Raw genomic sequence first — 24,027 nt, 5'->3', positions numbered from 1 at the left:
TCGCTGGGTTTTGGTGCCGCGGGCTCCTCCACCGCAGCCGCATGCCCCTCGCGGCACCGGTGGTGCAAACCACAGCCTCGGGCTCCCGGCGCTTTCCCCTGGGGCGGGATATGGCCTGAGCTCACCTTCTGCACCTCTGGCACCCTCAATCATTTTTCCTTTGGTGTTAAAACCTTGTGGGATATTTGCATGCAGTTGTGACTTCCCCTTGCCGCTACCGGTCCAAGGAAAACAGATCCATGTGTTTTAAAATCTCAGCTTACATACCATTCCTCCAGCTTCTGCTCCTTTTTGGGGCTTTTCCTTCTTTCAGTGGATCAGTGACCTGAAAATGCACTTTATGTTTTCCCTAGGAGAGGTAGATGAGAAGATCTCCGGCATAGCTGCATATTAAACCTGACCTGCCGCTCTGCCATCCCCAGCAGCCTTTGCTGAGCTGCTGCTCTTCCCCCTCCGATGAGTTTTTAATCAGATAGATCCAATTAGATTTTTTTATTCTGGCCCCTTAACAAGCCCATGAAGTTTCCTGTGGGTGTTTCGGGCCGCTTTCATGTTTCCTGGCGGGAAGAGCGCGCAGCCCCGCACATCGGGGTGTCCGCGGGAATTCCATTGACCAGCTGCTTATCTTCTCCGCCAGGTCATTAACATGCTGCTCACACCTTCTGCCAGGTCATTACGGACCATGTTAACGAATGACCTCTGCCGTACCCTGTGAGATACTCCTCCTCCTCCAGCACGCTCTGCACGAGCAGGTAGATTCCTACCTTACAGATATATATCTATATATATATATAGATATAGATAGATATATCCCCACCACGTTGCTGTTGGGATATATTACCGTGCAGTTTAGGGCCAATTTGAGTCATTTTCATTATGTTCCCTACAATATTCTAAAAATAGCTCCCTACCACTCATTGCATTTGCTCTTTAGAAGAGCAAGACAATCTCCTCCTGGCAGGGACTTCTCGTGTCCGCAGCTTGGCTTTTGGGGACTTCTGGCTGCTCAGGACTTTCCCGCTGTTCCGTTTGCACTCCCGTTGTGTTTTTGGGTGATGCCAGCCCTGCCAGGGATGCAGGTTTTGGTGCCACCTCGTCCTGCCCCCGGGAGGAGGGAGGGATGTCCTGCACCAGCAGCTGCCACTGCCCGCCCCTCGCAGAAATCACGGGGTAAAGCAGTAAATTCAATCTCTCCCACCCATTTCTGAGGCCTCATTAATTTAAGCCAATATTCTTCCTCCCCAGAGACCCCGATGAAAGGGAGCAACTCCACTGAAGGTGCTTAAGCATTATGCCCGTGCTCAGGTTCCATTAGAGCGCCTGATGAGCCGGTGGATGGCGGGACGGTGCTGAGCGCTTTCCCCAATCAGGCTCCCTGACTCCCCAGTGCCCGCGGCCGCACGCCCCCCTCCCGCTTTCTCCGCTCTTCTTCCTCGCAGGCCCTTGTTCAGTCACCTTTTACACCTTCTTTTTCTTACAGAAATTTTATTTTCCTCATTCTTTCATTTTAAATTTGTTTTTTTTAACCTCAAACCCATGCATGGCCACTTCTGAAATGATCCAAATCTTATTCCTTGCCTTCCTTTTTTTTTCCCCAGGCAATTGTAGCTTACAACACCTTAATTATCGCGTCTCTGAAAACTGGTTAAAGATTTTAATACTTCCTTTCCCTGGATCATTATGCAGGAGACTTCTCAGCCCCATAAAACGGGTCTTCTGGAAGCCGACCACCTTGTGCTGCTGGGTTTCCCTGCCGGGCTCACGTGCCCCCAGCACCCGGGCAGCACCAGAGGCGGCGCTGGGGCCGAGCAGCCCGAGCAGATTTTCAGTTAGAATACGGGCTTTTTAATTAAAATCGTATTACACAGTTCGCGAATACATTGCATCACTTTAATCAGCCAGCACATCTGCAGAAGGTGCAAGTTTCCAGGAGCCTGAGCGCAGGAACAACGGTATAAATCACGGCGAAAGCAAATCCTTGACATCACCTTCATTTCTGAGCGCGATCCTCTGATTTCGCAGAGCGACGCTGGCTTTCTGGCACCCGTTTTGCTGGGCTGTTTGCTATTTAATAGGTGCAGGGCTCGTCAGGTATCTCCCCACATCCAGCATCCGTGGGTTTCTTTTTTAAAGTGGGTTGGATTAACCCTGAATTTCGGCCCCCATCTGCACGGGGCTGTTTCCCCGCAAAGCCGTTTGGGATCCGCGTGCCGTGTGGGTCCAGCCCGCTGAGATCTCATCCCTTTCATCCCAAAAATAGTTCAGGGGAAGATCTACCAGGCCCTACGGTGCCCGTGCCTTTGGGATGAGCAAAGTTTATTCCCCACCGATTTTTATTTAGGTGAGTTTTAAATAACTCAAGCGCTTCCCTGAGGGAACCATCCCACAGCCGAGCAGATTTCAGCACTAAGCAGTTTTTCCTGGTGTTCAGCCTAAATTTTCTTTTGCTCTGTTTTATCCCATTACTCTTTCGCTATGAAATTTCTCAGGTAATTTAAATATGAAGTGGCTGTGGAATACATTTTGGGATGGAGATCATCACTTGATGAGGGTGTGATTGTGCACGGCAAGAAGCTGCTGGGGAGGAGGGGGATGATGTGGAGCTGCGCAGATTGGGGGTGATACCAAAAGGGGTGCAAAAACTGCTTTCTCACCTTGTCCCTTTAGAACGAAGCAGGTGGGAGTGAATCCCCCAGCTCGCCCCCAAAATCGCATTACCATTTTCAAGTAGGTTTCAAGGGAGGTGGACGAGGGAGGAGATGGAAGCCAGGAGACCAAAGGGCACGCGCGGTGTGGGGAGGGGATGGTGTGATGTGCGGGCAGGGGATGTGCTGAGGTGCATGTGGCCCCAACAATATGAAGAACATGGGAATTAAGTGATGTCCTTTCTTCTCCCACAGCCACCCCCAGTTGTAAGCAAAGATTCCAGGGGAACTCCAGGTTTTTGGGCTGCTGGAAACCCCTGCACCCCCCCAGGAAGGGAGCCAGCTGCAGCCTTCCCCTCCGGGGAGCCTGTGCAGGAGCTGAGTCCCTTGAAACTCGTGACACCCGCAGTCATTTAATCCATCTCCCAGCTGTCCCCTGCTCTGGACATCAAAGGCAGACAGAGCCACCCGGAGCCAAGTCCCGCACGGTCAATCCTGCGTGCAGAGCTGCATCCACCGCGCCCGCGGCTCTGGGTGGCCGGGGCACCCGTAGCGGCTCGCGCAGCTGGTGCGGGGTCACGCTGCGTGTGTCCCGATATTCGCCCCCTGTGCCTGTGTGCGCATACGTGTCCTTGGCACAGGATCATATAAGCGCTGCTTCCCATGACGTATGGCACGCGAATCCTCTGGACAGGTGGGAGGGCTGGGGGGAGCCCCCGCAGCTGGGGCGGCCTCTGAACTTCAGCCAGTGTGTGCTCACTGCGGGCACGCTCACCGTGTGTGCTCTCTGTGTGTGCTCTGTGCACAGACTCTGTGTGTGCTCACTGCGGGCACACTCTGTGCAGTCTCTGTGTGTGCTCTTACTGTGCAGGCTCGCCAGGTGTGATGTCTCCGTGCACACTTGCTCCATGCATGCTCTGTGTGTGTTCTCGCCATGTGTGTTCCGTCCATGCGCACTTGGTCCATGCACAGCCTCCGTGTGCTCTCTCTGTGCACACTCACTCTGTGACCGCTTTCTGTGTGTGATCTCTGCGTGCACGCTCCCTCCGCGCACACCCTCTGTGTGTGCCCTCCCCATGCACGCTCACTCTTCGTGCACACTCTCTGTGTGCATTCTTTGTGCATGGTCACTCTCTGTGCACACTCTGTGCACAATTGCTCTCTGTGCACTCTCTCTGCACACTGGCTCTCTGCACTCTCCTTGCACACTTGTTCTGGATGCAGTGCACACATGCTCCGGGTGCACTACACACCGGCTCTCTGTGCACTCTCCCTGCACACTCGCACTCTGTGCACTCTCCTTGCACACTCCATGCACATTCTCCCTGCACACTCACTCTCTGTGCGCTCTCCCTGCACACTCCATGCACATTCTCCCTGCACACTCACTCTCTGTGCACTCTTCTTGCACACTCCATGCACATTCTCCCTGCACACTCACTCTCTGTGCACTCTCCTTGCACACTCCATGCACATTCTCCCTGCACACTCCATGCACATTCTCCCTGCACACTCACTCTCTGTGCACTCTCTTTGCACACTCCATGCACATTCTCCCTGCACACTCCATGCACATTCTCCCTGCACACTCACTCTCTGTGCACTCTCCTTGCACACTCCATGCACATTCTCCCTGCACACTCCATGCACATTCTCCCTGCACACTCACTCTCTGTGCACTCTCCTTGCACACTCCATGCACATTCTCCCTGCACACTCACTCTCTGTGCACTCTCCTTGCACACTCCATGCACATTCTCCCTGCACACTCCATGCACATTCTCCCTGCACACTCACTCTCTGTGCACTCTCCCTGCACACTGGCTCTCTGTGCACTGTCCACTCCCACGCTCTCTGTGCACTTGCCCTGCACACTCATGCTCTGTGCACCCTCTACTCACACTCTCTGTGCACTCTCCGCACACTCGCTCTGGGTGCACTGTACACTCGCTCTCTATGCTCTTTCCCCGCACACTCGCTCTTGGAGAAGGACAGGGTGGTGTTGCTCCCAGCACATCCCATTTTCCAATTAGTTTATTGGTTTTGTTTCATTTATTTTTTCTATTTTTACCCAGAACCATTTGAGGAGTCGCCCCAGCTCAGCACCACCAGTTTCCTTTGCAGGGCTGGGTGGGAAAAGCAGGAATTTTGTCCCGGAATGACTTTTACTGGGTGGGTGTTCCCTGCCATGGGCGCGACATTGGGAAGTACTGGGAAGGGCTTTTCCCTTCTCCAGGAGTGGTGCCACTTCGCCGAGGTGTCCCCTGCCACCAGTGACACCTCTCTCTGTGCCACGGTGCCTTTCCCACCCTATAGGTGTTTGGTTCGGTGTCACTTGAGACATTCCTGCGCGGGCAGAAGCAACAAACCTGGGTGTCACCCAGTGCCCACGTGTCACCCAGCGCCCAGGTGTCCCAGTGAGCCAGGAGCAGCCGTGCCATTGTCACCCGCAAAAACATGGCGCAGGGTGACCTTTGGGTGCAGGTTGGTGACTCTGCCTGGCTCCCGCACCCGTTCCCCAGTACCAAACTGGGCTCCAGTGGTTTGAGGTGAGGGGGGTTCGATCCTGAAGGGATCCCACCTCCTTCTCCCCTGCCCATGGGGGTGGTCTGGGCAGAGCATCCTCCTTCCCAGGGATTCCTGCATCCCCACCTGAGCCGGCATCGCCATGGCAACCGGCGGGATGTCGGCGCTGGAGATGATGGGGCAGGGAGAGACGGGCAGGGCCGTGGGCCCCGCGGGTCGCCCTGTCGATCCTCCCTCCACATAATTCAATTTATTATTATTATCCTTATTTTAAATTCTATTTTCCCCTCTTTTCTCAAGCGTTTCCATCCCTTTAGTATTCGGGTGTCACCAGGACAGCAAGGCGCTGCTTTTACCCTAAAATGCAGAAATGTGATAAACCTCCACCCCAGTTTGACAAAACGGTTTTACCAGGGGAGAAATGTGGAAATAGAGACATGAAAAAGAGTAACGGAGAGAAATGTGTCTCAGGGTGTCGCAAAACAAGGGCGTTTGACATTTCCTAAGTTGGATGGGAATTGACTCCAGAGATCTTTTCGATGTTTGTAATAGAAGGTGAACTGACTCCAGTGGTTTTATTTTCTTAATAAAAAGGAAAATGACGCCAGAGTGTGTTGCTTTTCCTATTTATTTATTTACATCTATTTGTTTTCATAACAGAAAGGAAACTAAGGGGGTTTAAAAGATATTTCTTACGGGAAACGGATCTGACACCAGAGTTATTTTTTATTATTATTATTATTATTATTATTATTATTATTATTATTATTATTATTATTATTATTAACTATTGATTTATTATTGATTTATTAATAAATTATTATTATTATTATTATTATTATTATTATTATTATTATTATTATTATTATTATTATTATTATTATCTCTTTGTAATAGAAAGAAAACTGACCCTGGAGAGGTGTTTTAAATGTTTGTAATAGAAAGAAAACAGACCGGATCTTCAGAAAAATGAAAGAAAATGATTTATTTAGTATTTCGGCATAAATCGGCCCAAATCGGAGCCATTTCCCCCATCATCCCCCCCCCCCCCCCCAAAAAAAAAAGCCGGGATAACCGCGACCTCGGGCCGATCGCGGTTCCCAAGTGCGGGCAGGGGCGGGGCCAGCGGTGTCCGCTAGGGGGCGCTGTTGGATCGCGGTTGAATACGGGGCGGGGAGAGGGGGAAGACGGGGAGGGGGACGGGCCGTCGGGGCGCCTGGGGGCGCCCCGACGGCCCGTCCCCCTCCCCGTCTTCCCCCCCTCCCCGTCTTGCCCGGTTCCAGCTCGGATAAATCGGATAAATACAAGAAAACAAAAAAAAGCTACGCGCGCCCTTTAAGAAAACCAAGTGGGCGTGTCCCCGCACCTCAAGGCCCCCCCCCCGCTCCCCTCAGCCATTGGCCGCCTCGCTTAGGGCTGCCCGTTCCATTTGCCTGCGTGGAGGGGTAGAGCGGCCGTCGCGGCGGGCGGTGCCGCTGTACGGGAGGGGACGGCGGCGGAGGAGGAGGCGGCGGAGGAGGAGGCGGCGGCGGCGGCGGGACGGGAGCCGGAGGAAGGCGGCGGGGGAGCGGAATGGGCGCCTGACGCCCGTCCCGTCCCGCCGCCGAGGGACGATGGCGCGGCCCCGCGGCGGGCGGTGGTTGCTGGGCGTCCTGCTCGCCCTGTGCCGCTTGGCCGCCCCGTTCGCCAAGAGCCTGGAGCCGGTGTCGTGGAGCGCCGCGAACCCCAAGTACGTGGCGGAACGGAGGGTGCGCGGAGGGGGAAGCGTGGGGTGGGGGGGGAACCCACCTCGCACCCCCCCCGGCAAAAAAAAAAAAGCCCCTAAACCAAGGAAAAAATTAAAAAATACGAAAACCGCAGGATTTTTAAGGAGAAATGATCGGCTGGAGGCTGCGGGAGACGGACGGAGAGGAGCGACCCCCGGCTGGAGAACGGACCGAGCGCCGGCGGCTGCTCCGCCTTCACCTTCCCTTAAAAACAAAAAGTGCTTTAATTTTTCTTTTTTAACCTCTAAGAATCCTCTTGGCTTTTAAACGATTTTTTTCTCCTTGTAATCTTTTCCGATTTTTTTAGAAAACGTGTTTTATTTTTTTAAAAAACCCTTTCATTTTAAAGATTTTTTCCCTTTTCCCTGTGCCCGGCTTCGGGAGGCTGCGGAGGGGCCGGGTCGCTGCTCCCCGTCCCACGCCGACGCGACAACTGGATTTATTATCGATTTTTCTTTTTATTGTTCTTTTTTTCTGGCTTTTTATTTTTTCCTAAAAGGAAGGCGGGGGGGCGGCCGGCTGCGGGGCTGCTCCCCTGCCTCGCTCCGGCTATATATACATTTAAATTATATATATATGTATGTGTGTGTTGTATGTTCGTGTCTGGGCCCCGGCTGAGCTGCAGGAACAATGAGAAGGAGCTTTCGCAGCTCTCCGGGATGAAGGGCGAGGAGGAGGAGTGGAAGGTGCTCGGGGCTGCTGGTGGTGTAGCCCCCTTGCTGGGCTTTATCTTGTAAATCACAGCGTTTGTTTATCTTGGTCGTTTCTCCCTTAAAAAAAAGAGGAGTTTTTGAGGATTGGAGAAAGGAACCGATTTGCACCACCTTCCTGCTCCAGTGCGTCTATCCCAACCAAACTTTTATGTCTATTGTAATTTTATTTTATTTAATTTTAGCTTTGGGATGAGGGCGTCCCCGAGTGAATCCTCCTGCCTGGTGTGGTTTTGTCCTCCCTTCCTTTTGGAGATGCGTCCCTTGGTTGAGAGCAGAAAAAGTGTGTGTGGGGGGGAAAATCCCTTTCCCCCTGGGAGTTGATCCGTCGTGCTTGCGAGTCTGCGATGTCGGCAAATCGCTTCCAGAAAATCCCTGTTTTGAGTTGAAAAGCAGCAGCTGGAGGTAGCGATGCCTTTCGGGGAGGGGGGCGGATGCGCCATGTCGCCCCAACCCACTTTGTTAGCCTTGGCTTTAATTAAATTGCCAAGACCTGGGATGTGGGGCGGAGGGACAAGGTCGGAAGTCCCCAAAATGTGGGTATTTCCACCCAGAAATGGCTGGGGAGGTGTCCCAGCGCTGGGCCAGCTGCCATGGTTGGGTTTCGCCTTGGTGGGGGCTCTCGATGCCCATTCAAGGTCCCGCTTGTGCCCCGTTGGTTTGTGTCCATGGGGCTGACCCTAGACCCTCGTCTTTGGGGTCAATTTTTGGGGTCCCTCACTTTCTTTTACGCCTTAACGCTGAATTTGTGCAGGTTCTGTGGTGCTGGGCAGAGGCTTTTCCCCCTGCTCCTGCCCGGCTCGCGGTTCCCCAGCCTGGCTTCCTCGTGTTGTACAAAGTCTGGTTCCAGTTGGAGGAAAAGCCACGCTCTTTGTTAGACTGGGCTTAACTCTCCTGGATGGATGCGTTAAAGCACCCCACGCACGTTCTCTGCCGTATTTTGGGCTTTTGAGGCCCTTTCTGCACTGTGCCAGCCCTACGCTGAGCTTTAACCCTTGTTTTTAGAGTAAAGAGAGCTAAAGCCTTTAAAAATAACATCGCTAAGTGGAATTTTCCAGCAGATAGAAGGAGAAAGTGTCGCGCGTTGGGCCGTTTGGGCCTTGGTGGTGTCACTGTAAATAACGAACGTATTCTTGTGCCCTGTTCTCCCCTGGGCAGCTCTGCCTTAGAGCTTCACCGGGGCGGCACGGGCTGGTTCCTGGTCCTGTGGTGCTTATCGGAGGGATGCTGATACCTGATCTGATCGCAGGAGCGATTTCCTGGTCTGGTTAAGACCAGCTTAAGCTGCAAGACTTCATGCTGTACTAGGGAAATGTTTTCCTTTGGCTCCTAGGTGTGTGTCCAAACAGCAGCAGTGAAATCCTCACAGTCTTCCTATGGTGAATAACTCTATGTCTTTAAAAGGTGGAAAAAAAATAGGCCTACAAGTGCTTTTGCTGGATAAAAGGAGAGAATTGTCACAAACGTGCGCATGGGACAAGCTCGGGCTAAAGCTTGAGTGAGCTTTCCCCAGGATGCCCGCGAGCCCCTTTCCAGGGTCTCGGGGAGCCAATATGGTTTCAATTTTGTGCCATTGTGTCTGAGGGAGGTTTTGGGGGGGCGCTGGAGGTGCTTTTGGGATCTGATCGGCCTCTTTGCTGCTCCGCCGGGGGAGCGGGGGGATCGTGCTCGTGTTGGACAGCCAGGAGTTGCAGGAGAAATTCTGGCGAAAACCTTCCTGAGCTCCCTTGGCTGTAATTTTGGAGAAATATTGACCCTGGTGGGCTCCTGTGCCGGCCGTTAAAAGGAAGCATTCCTAATAAAATATGGTTTGGAAAATTCATTTCAGGCTGGAATTCGCCTCTCCAGAAAGTATTTTAATAAGGAGGTGGGGGAAATGGGACACATCATCCGCGTGGCTCTGAAGAGCGGCTCGTTTCGCTCGGCTTTTCTCTCGTATAAAAGTTTAACGCGGCCTCGCTCGCCCAGCGGAGCAGCCCAGCAGCTCTGAAAAATGAAATAAATGCGTTTAGTTAAGGAAAAAAAACAGGCAGCGGGAAAGGGAGGGGGAAAACCCAACCCAGACAAAACTCTAATCCTTTGTGGTATTTTTATTCTGTCTTTTAATGACATTATGGTGTCCTATTGAATTCTGCAAGCGCCGAGTTTGAAGCCTGGCGTATCTTTCGCCTTTTTTAATGCCTTTTACGAGGGACAAAGTGCTGGCGGGAAGGCGGTTTCCGAGGGGGCTCTGCAGCGGTGGGCTCGCACTTGTCGGAGCACATGTAATTTAATTACCGTACCAGTGGGCGCATGAGGCGCTTTGCAGTGGAAGGAGTTGGGAAATCGTGAAAACGAGGTTGCTTATTTTTAATTAAAAGCCGCCTTTGGTTCGCGGAGCCTTCATACACCTCCAGCTCCCCGGGGCTTTGCTGTCTCCAGAGGAGCCTGGATGGTTTGTGTCCTGGTTGGGGTTTCCCTCTGGAATGGAGGAGCCTTTTCCAAGGGTGCTGGGGGGACCCTTTGGTGGGTGCCCTCCCAGTGTGGGGGGCTCTTGCTCTCTCCAAAGCAGAAGCCCCCATGCTGAGGTTACCCCTCAGGTTGTGCCTGGGGGAAAGGAGCATCCAGGGTGCCTTGCGTGCCGTTTGGGAATGGCTTCATTAACTTAAATTAAAAAAAAAAACTAGCGAAGGCAGGTCTGCGGCTATTGCAGTAGCTGGGTAAATACCGCTGGATTCTATAAAATGGATTTAACTGCTTCCTTTAAAAGAAAAAAAAGAGCCGTGATGGGGTGGCTGATTGATTGTAAAAGGAGCCGTAGGTTTCTCCAGAGCAAAACAGCTGCTGCAGCCCCCGGGAACCGGGTGGCAGCGGGGACAGGATGGGGTGTTTGTGCCATTTCTGAGCGGGGAGGGCTGGGAGGGAGTTGGTGGGGGCTGCTCCCCTCCTGCGCGGAGCCTGAGCCCCTCCATTCATTGCCTTTGGTTGGAACCTGCTCCTTGGATGTCTGTCCCATGCAGCGAGGGATGTGACCTCAGCCGGGTGGGCAGGGTCCCCCTGCGCAGCCTTATGGGGTAGGCAGGGTCTCCCTGAGCAGCTGTTCTGGGGGTACAGGGTCCCCCCTCGAGCCCTGCACACATTTGCACATGTGGTGGGGATTGCAAAGAGCCCCTCGCATGGCACATCAGAAGGTGTTTGGGTTGTGCCCTGGAAACCGGGGGTTCAGCGTTAGAGGTGGCTCCTTGTTCCGTGCAGGATTTCTGGGCCCCACCTGCCCCATGGCTCACTGTGGCTCCCCGGTCCCTGTCCCCCCGGCAGGTCACCCCGGCATCGGCAGAGCGGTGGCGGTGCTGCTGGGAAGCTGCTCTGCCCGAGAAGCGCTGGGGTCCGGTGGGAAAACATCTTGTAGCGATCAGTAGCACATGCTACTAGGAGTCTGGCAGCTGAAACAGGGTGGGGAGAAACAAAGCTGAAATCCATTCTGTGTCTAATTAATGATTGCTTGTATGGGGAGAGCAGGAGGAGGACTCTGGGCTCGGCGCTATCGCGGCGTCACATCGGGGCAGGAATGCGGCTGCGGGGCTTTTGTCGTGCTCGCCTCCAAAGTGCCTGGGCTCCTTTCTGCTGCTTTCCACTGCTTTTCTCCTTCCTAGTTCCCATCCCGTGCTTTGGGGCAGGTGACGTGGCTGAGAACCCTTCTCCGGGGAGCAGGAGGGGGTTGGTGGCATTTCGCCTGCTTGCGGTGACGTTCGGCACCCCTTGGTCCGTCCTTTGGGGAGGCTTTTGGTGCCCCTCGTGTCTTGTCTCTGGTTGGAGCACCCACGTTCTGCTCATGGCTGTGCAGATCCCTGGGATCCTGGGCGCTCCCGGCTCCGCCAGCCTGTCCGGGCTTGGTCCCAGACCAGTCAGACAAGCCGGGGTTAGATGTCCTGCTTGGTTAGGCTGGATTTGTGCCCGGGGTGGGGTGTGTGTGCTTTGGGGTGCAGGGCTGTTCCTCTGGCACTGGGGCTGCGGGCGATGCCCGGAGGGGATGGGAGGCTCGGGGGTCTCCAGCACCCCCTCCTTGGGGAGGGATGGAGGATGCGGGACAGGTTTGGGCTGTTACTCGCTGTGTTTTGGTGAGCGGCGGTTTCTCCTTGAGCTCTCCCTGCCGGCGCCCCCGGTTGGGATCTGACCCGGCTCAGGTGCCGGCGTGGCAGTGCCGCCCCGGCCGAGCAGCTGCGCTTCAAAAATGCCAGCTATTTATAACCCTGGCTCGGCTGCTCAGGAATAACCTTTTCCTACCCACAGTCGGCCCTTCCCAGGTGGGCTGCCCCCCGTTTCCAGGGCGTGGGACCGGGCTTGGCCATGGGCGCTGCGCGGAGAGCCGGAGCAGGGGGTTTGTTTGACCATGAACTTCCCCCGGTGTTTCCCGAGGGCTCCATCCCACCATGGTGCTGCGCCGGTGCGTACGTCCATGTGTGCCGTGGCTGTCGGTGGGGCTGGGCTGCGGTGAGAGGGTTTGTGTTCACCCTGTTTGCCGTGGGTTGGCTCTTGCCGGTGCTGATGCAGAGGTGCTGCCGGTGGGATGCCCAGGGGTGCTGCATGAGGTCCCTGTCCCTGCTCTGTCAGGCTGGAGTTTCGAAGTCCTTCCTCATGGTGGCTGGGTCCCCATGCCCTGTACAGCCCTGGGATGGGGCGTCCTGGCTGGTCTTGGTGGCACCTGAGCCTGCATCACTGCCCCGTGTGTGACGATGGGACATGAGCGTCCCATGTCCCGGCAGTCCCTGTCCTCGCACCCGGCAGCAGCTGGGGGACCCAGCAGCACAAACTCGGCCTCAGGGGCCATCCACCCTGCCTGGCTTTCTGCATTTTCAGCTTCTGAGCAGGTACTTGAGAACAAGCAAAGTGCATTTTCACGGCTTATCAGCTATAAATACCCTTACACCATTAATATTGATCACCGAGTGTTTGCATGTTTTCCTTCTCATTAAGGCTGGGAAACGTCTGCGGTTGCACATGCATTAGTGGCAAAGCCGAGGCTCAGTGTTTTCTCTTCCTTGCCAATTTGAACATTTTCCATGGGTTTCTGGAAGGCACGAGCACAGCCTGGTGTGTGGGTTTGCCGGTGGGGTGCGGAGCGGTGCCGGGGACGGATGCGGCGATGCCGGGCAGTGGGATGGTGCTGGGCTCCGCTCTTCTTTGTCTGGGCATGCTGTAGTATCGCCGCCCGACGCGAGGGGGAGGTCCGTGGCCTCCCCAGCTCCCCCCAGGGTTTTGGGGGGCAAATTGTCCATGTGCGTTGGAAAAGGGGGAATGGGCGCAAAGGCGCTTCCCCCACTTAAAGCAGGGGGTGGCTGTTTTTGGCCGGGGCGGGCTCCCCCCGTGCGGGCAGGGCTGCCGGCGTTCCCTGCCTGCAGCAGGCAGCATATGGAACGGATCTGGTGTAATATCCCGGGCAGCAGCGTGGCTTTGCTGAAGAGGCCACTTCAGCAGGGGACGCGGCGTGGTTAGTCCTCCCGGCTGACACATCCCAGGCCTTCCTCCGACTTGAAAGAGCTCGAGCTCGCCTTTGAATCTGAGGATTTATAGCCCTTTTAGGCCTCTCCAATAAAAGCACGGCTCCCTCCTCAGACAGAGCCCACCGTCTCCCTCCTCCGGGCTCATTATCCCGGGGATTTGTGTTGCTTGCTCTCGGCTCTGTTGTTCGCTACCGCCGCTTTCTTCAGATGTGCGGCCGAGAACTTCGGAGCATCAAAGCGGGATCTGGGGAGCTGTGGGGTCCCGGTTGTGCTGCCAGGACGTGGCCCTGCAAATGAAGCTCTGGACCCTGCGCTGTGCAGAGTGGGGGACCCTTCATGTGGGGGTCTCTTGGGGAGCATCAGCTCCCTGTGCATTCCCAGTGATCCCTTTGCCATCCTGGGATCCCTGCGAACCGGGGTGACGTCCCGTCTGTTTTGGTCCACATGGGCACTCAAGGATCCCCAGCTTTACAGATCATGCCTGCTTTCCACGGGCAATGTCAAGCCTCTAACTCTTTAAAGAGAGGCTTAGGAAAGGGTCCAGAGAAACGACATAATAATTATTGTATTACGAATTGTTTCCTTTAATGGGCCCTGTTGGATCGCTCAGTCTGTTAAACGCATTGTGCCCCTTTCCCCCTTTTCCACTCCTCCCAAACCCATCCCTGCTGGAAAATTCTTCCTGCTGAGGAGCCGGGGTGATGGGGCGAGGGATGGGGGCTGGTGGTCCCTGTCCCTTCCCTTGAATCTTGAGCATCACCTTGGGGTGTCACTGGCCCAAAAGCCCTTGGGACGGCAATTTTCATTGCCGTCCCAAGGGCTTTTGGACCAGTGGCACCCCCAAACTGATGCTTGGTGCTCAAGAGCACCTTCTCCAAAGGAGCATTCCTGCCCTTTTTTCTCATCACCCCCAAAGACTAAATGTGTTGGAATTAAGCAGCAGGTTACGTTTCTTCGAGGCGGAGCAGCAAATATGTTTTAAATTTGGCAGCCGGCAGCGGAGAGCGGGTGGGAGAAATTTTCCAGGTATTGCGTTACACTTTCCCCTAAAAGGGCTTTGCTTTGGGGCTGGGGATTAAAGGGAGGAGAGGAGGGGGTGGCACCGGGTGCAGGGACAGGGGCAGCGTCCCCGGGGGGAACAGACCCCCTCTCTCGTACATACTCGCTCCCAAGGGTGCGGGAGCCGGGATGCTCGTCCTGGCTGACTCAGTCCCTGCCCGGGGCAGAGCTGGGATTAAGTTTTTGGGTTTCCACCCTCTGGGCGCGATGGGAAATTTCCACCTGGGTGCGGGTGCCGCCCCGCTCCCCCGGCCGGCCGGGCTCTGCCTTGCCCTCCTCTCCGGTGTCTTTAAGAAACGCTTCACGCAAGAGCGAACCTGGGATCCACTCCCGGCGTGGAACTGGGGCTTGGCCAATCGGTCAATTATTTTAGAAGAAATTAAAAAAAAAAGGCCAGCAAACTCTTATTTTGTTGTAGGGGAAGGTCTGGTTGACGCATCAGCCCTTCTGCTGCAGGGGCGTCTCCGCAGCCCCCGTGGGGTGATCTCTGTGCTGGGCTCCCGTGTGTCCCCCCCATGTTGGCAGGACAGGTTGCTGCCCTTTGCACCAAGCGCGAGTGGGGTCTGGGCAGCTGCCTGTGCTCTGGCTCGCTGCCTGTCCCCCCCGCACCTGCTTGTCCCCCCCAGCACATCCCTTGTCCCTGGGCAAACTGGGCGGGTGGTCCATGAGCATCCCCTGCCGAGCTGGCACTGGTGCATCCCATTGTTCCAGCTTCCTCTGCAGCGGGAGGAGGAGAAGGAGGAGATGCTTCCCCAGGAGGTGGGGAAGGGCTGTCCCGGTGCCATGGGGGTGTCCAGAGCCCCTTCTCTCATGCTGTGCAGAGCCCCGTGGTCCCATCACCGGGGAGGCCCGCCTGGGTTGGGGTTTCAGGAAGGTGCGAAGGGCTGGAGGTGGCTGGAATTTCCCCTTCAGCTGTGTTTGGTTTAAAATTTGTATTATTCTTCTTTGGTGTGAATTCTGCGAGGACGCGGGCTGGTTTGCCTGCCCCTGCCTGCGCGGCTCCCCTCCCCGCGCCCCGTCAGCGGTGCCTCGGCTGTGGCTAATTGCTGAGATAATTGGGGCAGCAGAGGGAGAGGAGAGCTGAACTACAGAAAAACTTGTTGGTGGAGGTAGGGCATGGAGGCGAGCCTGCTCCTGGAATGCTGAGGACCATGGCACTGGCTTGGCTCAGTGTCCCCTCCATCAGGGGATGGTGCCGGCGCTCTGCAGGGCCACCCTGTCCCTGCAGCTGTGACGAAGGCAGGGAGAGGGACAAACTGCAGGGTTTGGGGGCTGAGAGTGCTTGGGATGGCCCAGACTGACTGGCTTAATGTCTTGGAATTTTCCTCTTGTTTTCCTTTGTAAAATTAAACTTTATTCCCAAAAGGGCTGGGGAGGGGACAGCACCCTACCGGGAATGATCCCCCACGGCTGGGGCAGGGGGGTCCTGTGCACGGCGCTTCCCAGGAGCGGTTCCCAGCCCCGGGGAGGTCGAACAGCCAGCGATGCTTTTGATGTCTGTCCTGCCGTGGTGAGCGCTGGGTGCTGCTCCCCTAATTACCCCCTTGGCGTGGGGCTGCGCTGGGTGTTGTGCTGGCGCGGTGGGAGCTGCCCCGGCAGGGCGTGCGCGGGGCGGGGAGCGCCCATGCGTTCCCACAGTGCCCAGGAATCCTCTGCGCATCGCCCTGGGTGCTCCCACCCACCGCAGGCAGTTTCGTGCTCCCCGGCCGGTTTCATCACATCCAGGAGAGGCACGAAAGTCTTCCCGAAGCACCTCCCTTGGCCGCCTGCGGAGCCTGTGGGCTCGGGAAGGCGGGTGTGGGTGCCCACTTCAAACCCCAAATGTGGGGCTGGGGATTTGCTGGTTGTGCCATTGGGCTGGGAGGGCACTGGTGCCCACCCAGTATCGCTTCCTGGATGAGTTTTACTCCTGTTGGGGGTGTGGGCTGCATGTTGTGCCCAGGCACGGTGTGGGATGGGGACAGTGGCAGGGAGACTGCGGGGACTCCTGGTGCCGTCCCCAGCCTGGGAGGGGGATGTCTGGGGTGGGTCGGGGCTGTGGGGTCCTCCTGGCTCCTGCTCTACCACACAAAGCCTTTCTCTCCTTCTTTTATCTCTTTGAATATGGAGGCATGCAGGATGGGGATGGAGGTACCTCACAGGATGGGCTGGAGACACGTGGCCCATCCTGCAGAGCTCCCAGGAGCTCTTAAAATCATAATCATTTTGGTTGGTAGAGACCCTCAGGATCGAGTCCAACTACGCCTGTAAAGCAGTCGGAGACTTGTGGAATGTCAGACTTGCAAGCAAAGCATTAACGTGCTGCAGCATCGTACCTGTGTGCAAACGGAGTGGAGAAAGCCTTGTGTCTCTTGTCCAAGAGCACCTTCTCCTTAGGGCGCCTGCAGATGTGCGTCCCTTGTGCACTCAGTTCACCCCACGTCTGAGACCTGGCAGGGGGGCCTTGTCCATCCTGTGCCCTCCCTTGGGGACATCTCTGCTGCCAACTTCTTGTTGGGCACGGGGGCCAGAATCCCTTTCCTAGCGTATTAAAGAGACTTGCTGATAGTTGCATCATTGCTAGTGATGCTATTAATGATTATTTATTAGTCCTTAATGCCAAATAGTGTAAACATCTGGCTAACGCTCACGTGTTGCTCGTGCAATGTGATGTCTCCGAGTGTTTGGCGTTGGGTTTATTCACTTTATGAATTTAGGCGAAGGCAAATGGTGGGTTGTTTTGATAAACTCCCCTGAAGGTAGAGATTCTTGAAGGGCTTCGCTGCTGACCTTCTTCTTAATTACTGCTCTGCAGCGCCGGGAGGACCAGCTGAAAGGGAGTAATGAAGCGTTTGTCATCCGGGGCCCCGCCAGGAAAACGCCTCCTCCCTCTGCACCGGGATATGTGCCTCTCTCTGCATATTTATTGAGCTGGTTCCCCCTGCCTGGTAGATCGGAGCCTTGACTCATAAGACCTATTTTCAGGTTATGGTTCTGACCTTGGTTTACACTGGCAATGGGTGTCGATGCAGGATTTTTATCAAGGTAACTGCAATAGAGTTAAATGAAGCTGATGATGAAGGGGAAGGAAAAGGAGCGAAACAGCTTGTTGCTTGCTGATGGACACGGGTTTTGCTTGCCCGCAGTTTCTCCTGCTCTTAGCCCTGGAGAAAGCTTGGGGAAAGGAAAATGTTGAATGGAGGAAAATTTACTACTGCTGTGATTTCTGTTGTGCTTGTGAAGGTGAGAGTTGATTCACTTTGCTTGGTACCAGCTCAGCAATTCCAGCTCGTCCCCGGAGAATGTCTGAAGTCACACAGGGAGAAATAATGCTCGGGGTTAAAAATAGACGCTGACAATAGGAAGGGAGGACTGGAAAAGCTCCGTGTCAGGGGAGGTGGACAGAGCTCGGCAAAAGGCATCGCGGTTGTGTGCTGCTAGAGCTGAGCTTTAATGGGTTAGACCGGAATTAAACCTCATTCGTGCTGGTCATAACCCAGAGCTGATTTCACTCTTGGGCTTGGACGTCACTTGGTCAACCTGTGGAAAGTGCCTTTGTTTTTAAGGGTCTTGGAAAAGTTCGTTGGCAAGGACGTGGTGGTGTCGTGGCTGGGGGAAGAACGCTCGTTAAATCCTGGTTGTTGGAGGAGGGCAGGTGGGAGCCGGCGCTGGCCGCGGAGCGCCTGGCACGCGGTGGCAACGCTCCAGCTCCACGGGCCTTCTTTAGGTCTGATCTGGAGAGGGAGGGATTTAAACCCGATCCGCTTCATTACCAGCTGGGATGCTCGGTCCTGCCCGTGCCCCGGGCACTTTGTCGGGCTGTCCCAGTGCCACCAGTAGCCGTCTTGCTGGGAACTGGTGTGTAGGGTGCTGAGCGGCGCAGGATGGCAAATTCTGCAACCCTTGCCCGAGGCTTTTGTTAAAGCTCATTAAAACCATCTGTGGTCAGCGGAGCCTGACCAGAGAGCCCGGGCAGCAGCAGAGGCTGCGGCAGCCTCTGTCCCTTGTCCCCGCGGTGGGGACACGGCCAGCGCCGTCCCCGGGGCGGCCGCCAAGCCGCGGGCGGCAGGAGAAGGGGTCAGCGCTCCCGCTGGAGCGGGACCAGGAGCGATTCCGGCTTTTCCCGGAGTTTAAAGCTTTTTATTCTCTTTTTCTCCAGTTCCTTTCACCCTGGCAGCCGCTCGGCCCCCTCCGCCGCGCGAGATGCCGTGGGGACAATGGGGCCGCGAGGTGGGGCGGGAGGGTGGAAGGAGATGAAAGGGGAAAAGTAAAATTGAAGCATGTCTGGAAGTGCATTTTGATGTAAATGGGACTTTTTGATAGACTTTGAGAGACACCGGCAGAAAGGGCACCGGCCCCCTTTGGCGTGCTGAGCTCCGCGCTCGGCTCTTTCATTTAATGGGGAAAAGGGCATTATTTTATTTATTTATTTATTTTTCCATCTCCTGTTGGGTGCACCCATGGTTCCTGCTGGTCCTCCCCATCCTCATCACCATGCGTGGGGCAGCCCCGTGGATACATCTTAATGAAATCCAACAATTAAAGAGTCCTGTTCAAAGTGTGAAAGCAGCGGCTGGATGTCGGGAAAGGGAATTTTCTTCTTGCAACCCAAGCCCAGCCGCATCCCACCTTCCCCCCCCGGCATCTCCTGCGTGTTTGATCCCCTCTCGTCCTTTTGATCCCAGCCCTCGTCCTTGGCACCGTCTCAGCAGCTCTCCCGTCTGCCTGGAGATGTGGCCTTGCCGTGAGTCAACCTCCTTCCTTTCTGCTGCTTTTTTACAATCTTTTTTCCCCTTTCCCTTCTCCTAAGAGAGCACTTATTAAAAGGAAGCGGCGTATTCATCCAGGAAACACAAGCACAATAAACACACGGCGTGTTTATAGAGTTTAAAAGGCGTTTCTTGTCGCGGTGGTGGCCGCTGCTGCGACAAGCTGGGGACGAGAGGTGGCTGCTGGTGGCGGGGCCGGGGCTGCTCCCCAGGGTCCCTGGTCCTGCCTGGCGCTGGGGGGTCACCACTGGTCCCCTGTCACCTTTCCTTGTGCTCGTGCGCTTCTGTTCGGCGGGTACCAACCCTGCCGAGGTGAGAGGAGGAGAAATGGGGCCAGTGCTGCTCCTCGGAGAGAGTTCTGCCAATTCGGAGACTGGGAGGGGGACGGGAAGGTCGGTCAGAGCTGGTGTCTCTGTCCCCGCGCTGTCACCGGCAATGGAGCCCGGGGGGAGACCTGTCACTTCTCATCGCCCGCTCTGGCTGAGCCCTGCCCGGGCTCGCGTCCTCCCTGCCTTCCCCTTCCTCAGGTTGTTTGTGTTGCGCGCGGAGCTGTCAGCAGCCCGAAAATTTACTGCTGGTATAAAACCATCAAGAAACCGAACTGTTAGTCGGTAAAAATGGGAAGATAATTGCAGGGAAACTTGTTTCTTCCTCTGACAAACTTCTGAGTCAGTCCTTTAATCTCTAATCTAGGTTTATGGTCATCTTTATTGAAAAGCTGGGCTCTGTGAAGAGTTGACATGTATGACCATCATAAACCAGGAGTTATGGGAGCCCCGAATTGCCTTGATGGTCCAAGTGTCTGCAGGAAGCATTTTTAAAATCCATAATGGGGATTTATTGGCCATCGTGCCTGAAACCGTCAGTGGAAAATAAAATAATCAGCCCGGGATTTTTTTTCTTCCTCTTTGGCATTTGCCTCCTTCCACGTATTGTTAAACATTGAGTGTCTCTCCCACGTGCTCAGTGCTGTTATAACCGGGGGGCTGTGGGTGAGAGGAGGGGGGCCCAGCCCTGCTTGGTGCTGGTGCCCCATCCCGCACTGGGAGCCGGTTCCTCCGTCCTGTCCCGTCCCCACACCTTCTCCTGCATCCCTGCCCTGGGCGGGCTGAGCATCCTCTAGTTGGTGGCCGTGGTGTGTGGTTGTCATGGACACAAGGAGCTGGACATGATGGGGATGTGGAGCAACCTGTGTGCCTGGAGGAGGCATCTCGGCTGGTTTCTCGCCTGGGGTAGCGGGGTCCTGTGAAGGATACGTGCTTTTTGGGGTTATTTTGTTGTTGTTGAAGATATAAGTGCCAGGAAGCGTATGCTGCGGAGAGGCGTCCTCCTTGGGTCGGGAAAGGGAGCAAAGAGGCTCCTTGTGTTCACTTTTGGGCATTGGGGACTGCCAGGACCTTCAGCGCTCAGACTCTCCCTGTCCATCGAGTTACAGCAACGCTGGGACCAGCGCACGAGGCCAACGGCACGTTCTTCTGCAAGAGGACTCATTGGTGCCTGTTTTTTCCTGCTCGTGGGTGCAGGATCCGTCCCGTGCTCCCGGAATCCAGAGACAAAACTCAGACCCAGCCCTGAGCACCCTCCTGCTCCTTCCCCGTTATCCACAGTTGCTGGTTTGCTCTGCACTAACCCGTGAGCATCCACGACACCCAGCAGTGCCGAGTTACCCCAAACAGCCTGCTCAGCTTGATAAATATCTCCGTTTCCATTTTGTTTAACAAATATCCCCTTTAACAGCAAAGCTTTTCGTTAAGCTTTCTCATGTTATCATCGCGCTTAATCATGCAGGGTGACTTCTGAAAGTACTTTTTTAAAATGCCAGTTTTTATCCAGGTTTTAAAATTGAAATTCATTTTTTATCCAGAGGCAGGATATAAATGACTCTACTAAAATTAGATTAATCCTAATAAGAATGTCAGTTATCATTTCTGAATACATTAAAATTTTTTTTAAATTTTACATGCCTCTTTAGCTATAATTGCTAGTGTAATTTCTTACAGAGACATGGTGTGTCCTCACGGTTGACAGAAATACTTAATGCAATGTCGACACCGCGGTAAGTTCCAAATTAGTGCATCGCAGTCACGGCAAACGTTTTGAACTTTCTCCTTAATAAATTAAAAAGCAAAAAAGGGGGAGGAAAAAAACATCTGAAATGCAAAGCAAGATGGAAACGCTTTAGCTGGTTGGAGTAGAGCAGGATGGTTGGAGGCTGGAGGGCTTGGGGCGGGGTGTGGGGACTGTGCGCTGTCACTGCTGTGACCGCGACCCCGCTACTGGCAGCATCCCCGTGCGCGCACCAGCCTCCCTGTTGCAGTGAAAGGGTTGGCAGCATCACGGGTTTTGGGGCAGGGATCTGGGTGACGGCGTCTGGCAGCAGATGAGGTGGGGAGCAAGCGGTTGTGTGTGGGGGGGACTTTGGTGTCTCCTGCGGCGTCTCGCCAGCTTTCTTCCCTGCATCTCGTCAGCGTTCTTCCCTGCGCGTGGGTGGCGAGGCGGAGGTTTTGGCGGGGAGGGAGGGCTGGGAACGCTCCCCGTCCGCGGGCGATTGGAAACGGCTGCGAGCCGGGCTGGAGCGGGTGGCAGGCTGGGTGCTCTGCCCTCCTCCTCCTTCTCCTCCTCCCCAGGCCTGAGGGCTGGTTTATTTTTAGGTTGAAATCCCGAGCTTTCTTTAACTCCTTGTTAAAGCTCGCCCTGGGAACAGGGGCTGGCTGTGCGTCCCAGCAGGGTCTGGGGACATCCCTGGGGACAGCGGCTGCAGAGGAGCGTCAGTCCCGAGATCTGGCAGCATCGGTGACACCTGAGATGGCGGTGGCCTTTCTGGTCCCTCTCCTTCTCCCGTTTCCAGCAGGCGGTTGTACATTTTATTAAAGTTCAGCCGTACGTGTATCTGGCCTAAAAATAAAAGCGAGTACGCGCCAGATCTCTTTCGGCAGGAGGGGAGGTTTAAACCTGACACTCGTGTGTTGTGCTGGCCTCTCTCCCAGCCCCTCTCTCCACTGCTGCTGTGCCAACCAGCCCTTAACTGGGTAAACTGGGAGCAGCGGCAGGGGGAGCACAGGGGGGTCCCAGTCCCTTCCAGTGCGGAGCCTTTAGGAGGGTGTTTCTCTTTGCTACAGGCTGTAGATATGCAGAAAATTGGGGCTTTTGCACCTGGTTTGTACCTCTCAGTGAAGAGGGAATGTGGGCAGCAGGAGGAGGAGGTTTTGGGGAGAAAGGGGCAGTTTTCTTCCCCGGTGGGTGACATCCAGGAGCACAGCATGAGGCAGAGGCTGGACTCTCGCATTCTTGTGGAGCTTGCTCACCAGGCGTTGGTGATGGCTCACGGTTGGTGTGCAGGAGGAGAAAATGGGGGGGGAAAAAGAATTGTTTGAGGTCCTGTGACTCATCTTTAGCTTTTTCTCCCAGACCCAAACCAGACCCGTCCACCCCTGTGGCGTGGGCTGGAGGTCAAGTGCAGCATGGGGACGGTGGGGTGAGGAGCACGGTGTGCCCTGGTTGCTGGGGCAGCTGTTGCAAGGCTGCTGGGGTGCTTGTACACATGCGCTCCATTAGAGCGGGGTGATTAAGAGTGTCTTAATGAGTTACAAGGCGAGCTGCAGTTGAGCGAGTTCCCGGTGATGCCATGAGGGCTGCTGGTTTGCAGCTGCCTGGGAAGGTGGCACAGCCGGGACGACAGGACCCGTCTGGCCACATCTGGGAGCCGGAAGATCAAAGGGACCGGGTGGTGAGTCACAGGGGTGACGCTGCTCCCCGGGGACACAGGGGCTGCCGAAACCCGGGGGACCTGTCGGGGCAGGGCCGGGCATCCCAACCCGCAGCCGCGCTCTGGGGAACCGGCTGCTGGGTTTGCTGCTTCTCCCTGCCCAGTTCCTCGTGTTGGGATTAATCCTTCCAACCACAGCATCATTCCCTGAGCCCCAGTCCTCCTGGGGAGCTGCTCGCAAGCGGGGTGGGTGCGTGGGGACTGTCACCTGCCCAGGAGGGAGGTGCCAGCCCTGGCACACTGTGGGTGCTGGGGAAGGGGCTTCCCTGGCCCAGGAGGTTCCTCCTGCTGCTCCCCAGGGTTTTATTTTTGTGGAATTCCTCAGAAAAAGGGCTGAGGTTAGTTGTTCCCTTGCTTTGGAGGCGGCTGGTGCGGGGGGGAGCTGAGGGGCTTGGCGACTCCTCCTGTACCCCTGGGGACGCAGCAGCAGCGACTTGAGCACTCGGTGTTGGCTGCGTTGGGGTGCAGGATCACACCCAAGGGGAGGTGACTGTTTTTGGGGTTCCCAGCTGCAAACCAGGTTTGTGGGGTGCAGGGTTAGGTGGGGTGTGGGGTCCTGGAGTACAGGGAGGAGGGAGCGTCCTCTCGCCCAAGGACTAACCACAGGCTGTAACTTCATCTCTTGGCTGTTTGCTTTCAGTTCTCCATTTTTCCAACCAAGCTGGAAAAGTGAGAGGTTGGGAAAGCTGGGGTCTGCAGGAAACACGGGGTTGGGGTTTAGGTCTGGTGGGCTGAGGCCCCCAACCCGCCTTCCCTGCGCCCCCAGCCCCGCATTGTGCAGTCGCCTCCTCTCTGTCCCGGCTGGGGATTCATCTGCATGACAAGGAGCGGGGCTTGGCGGGGAGGTCTCGCACTTGGGTTCCTTGGGCCCATTCCCGCTGCTTTCCCTTCCAAATGGGCGCCCAGCCGCCGCCGCAGCTCCTGCCAAAGTAATTCTTTGCTTTGGAACCGGGAGATGAAAATCTCCTCCGTCTTCTTTCGGAGGGGTCAGGGAAGGAGTGGGAACCCCGCTGATCCAACCGTGTTCCCTTTTAACCCGCCTCTCCCTCTCCTCCCCCTCCGGATGAGCGGGGCTGCAGCCAGGGCACGGACGTCCCAAACCGAAGCCGAGAAACATGCACGAGGAACCTGATCTGCTTCCGTCAGATCATTTAATACCTGCAGCATCCCGCACTTGGCCTTTGGGTTCTGGCTTTTGCCCAGGGTGCCGTGCTCTGCTTGTTACTGCTTGCTTGTTTGTTGGGGGTGTTATTTTGGGGATGCTGGTCGTGGCTGCAGCATCCAGCTGCCAACCGCTGGCCGGGCAGCGTGCGGGCAGGCGGTGAGC

General features: G+C 55.6%; 1 protein-coding gene and 1 long non-coding RNA gene across 3 annotated transcripts in view; both read left to right on the top strand.

The window, feature by feature from the left end:
• Positions 1-6,620: 6,620 nt before the first annotated feature.
• The window catches only part of EFNB1 (ephrin B1), a 46,440-nt gene continuing 29,033 nt past the window's right edge, over positions 6,621-24,027 (top strand). The window contains exon 1 of one of the 2 annotated variants that reach the window (XM_065077331.1): positions 6,621-6,900. In XM_065077331.1, the coding sequence (XP_064933403.1) occupies positions 6,785-6,900 (116 nt within the window). In that variant the 5' untranslated portion in view covers positions 6,621-6,784. Of the gene's footprint in view, positions 6,901-17,166; positions 17,211-24,027 lie in introns of those variants that run through there. The other variant, XM_065077332.1, reaches the window with a different exon arrangement.
• On the top strand, positions 17,218-20,893 carry LOC135580686 (uncharacterized). The gene is made up of 2 exons (XR_010475593.1): positions 17,218-18,909; positions 19,628-20,893. It is a non-coding gene; the product is annotated as an uncharacterized LOC135580686 (long non-coding RNA).

The sequence above is a fragment of the Columba livia genome, chromosome 12 (assembly GCF_036013475.1).
Source record: "Columba livia isolate bColLiv1 breed racing homer chromosome 12, bColLiv1.pat.W.v2, whole genome shotgun sequence".
In the NCBI taxonomy this organism is placed as follows: Eukaryota; Metazoa; Chordata; class Aves; order Columbiformes; family Columbidae; genus Columba; species Columba livia.
The sequence above is the reverse complement of the archived record's forward strand: the minus strand, read 5'-3'. Positions and strand labels throughout refer to the sequence as shown.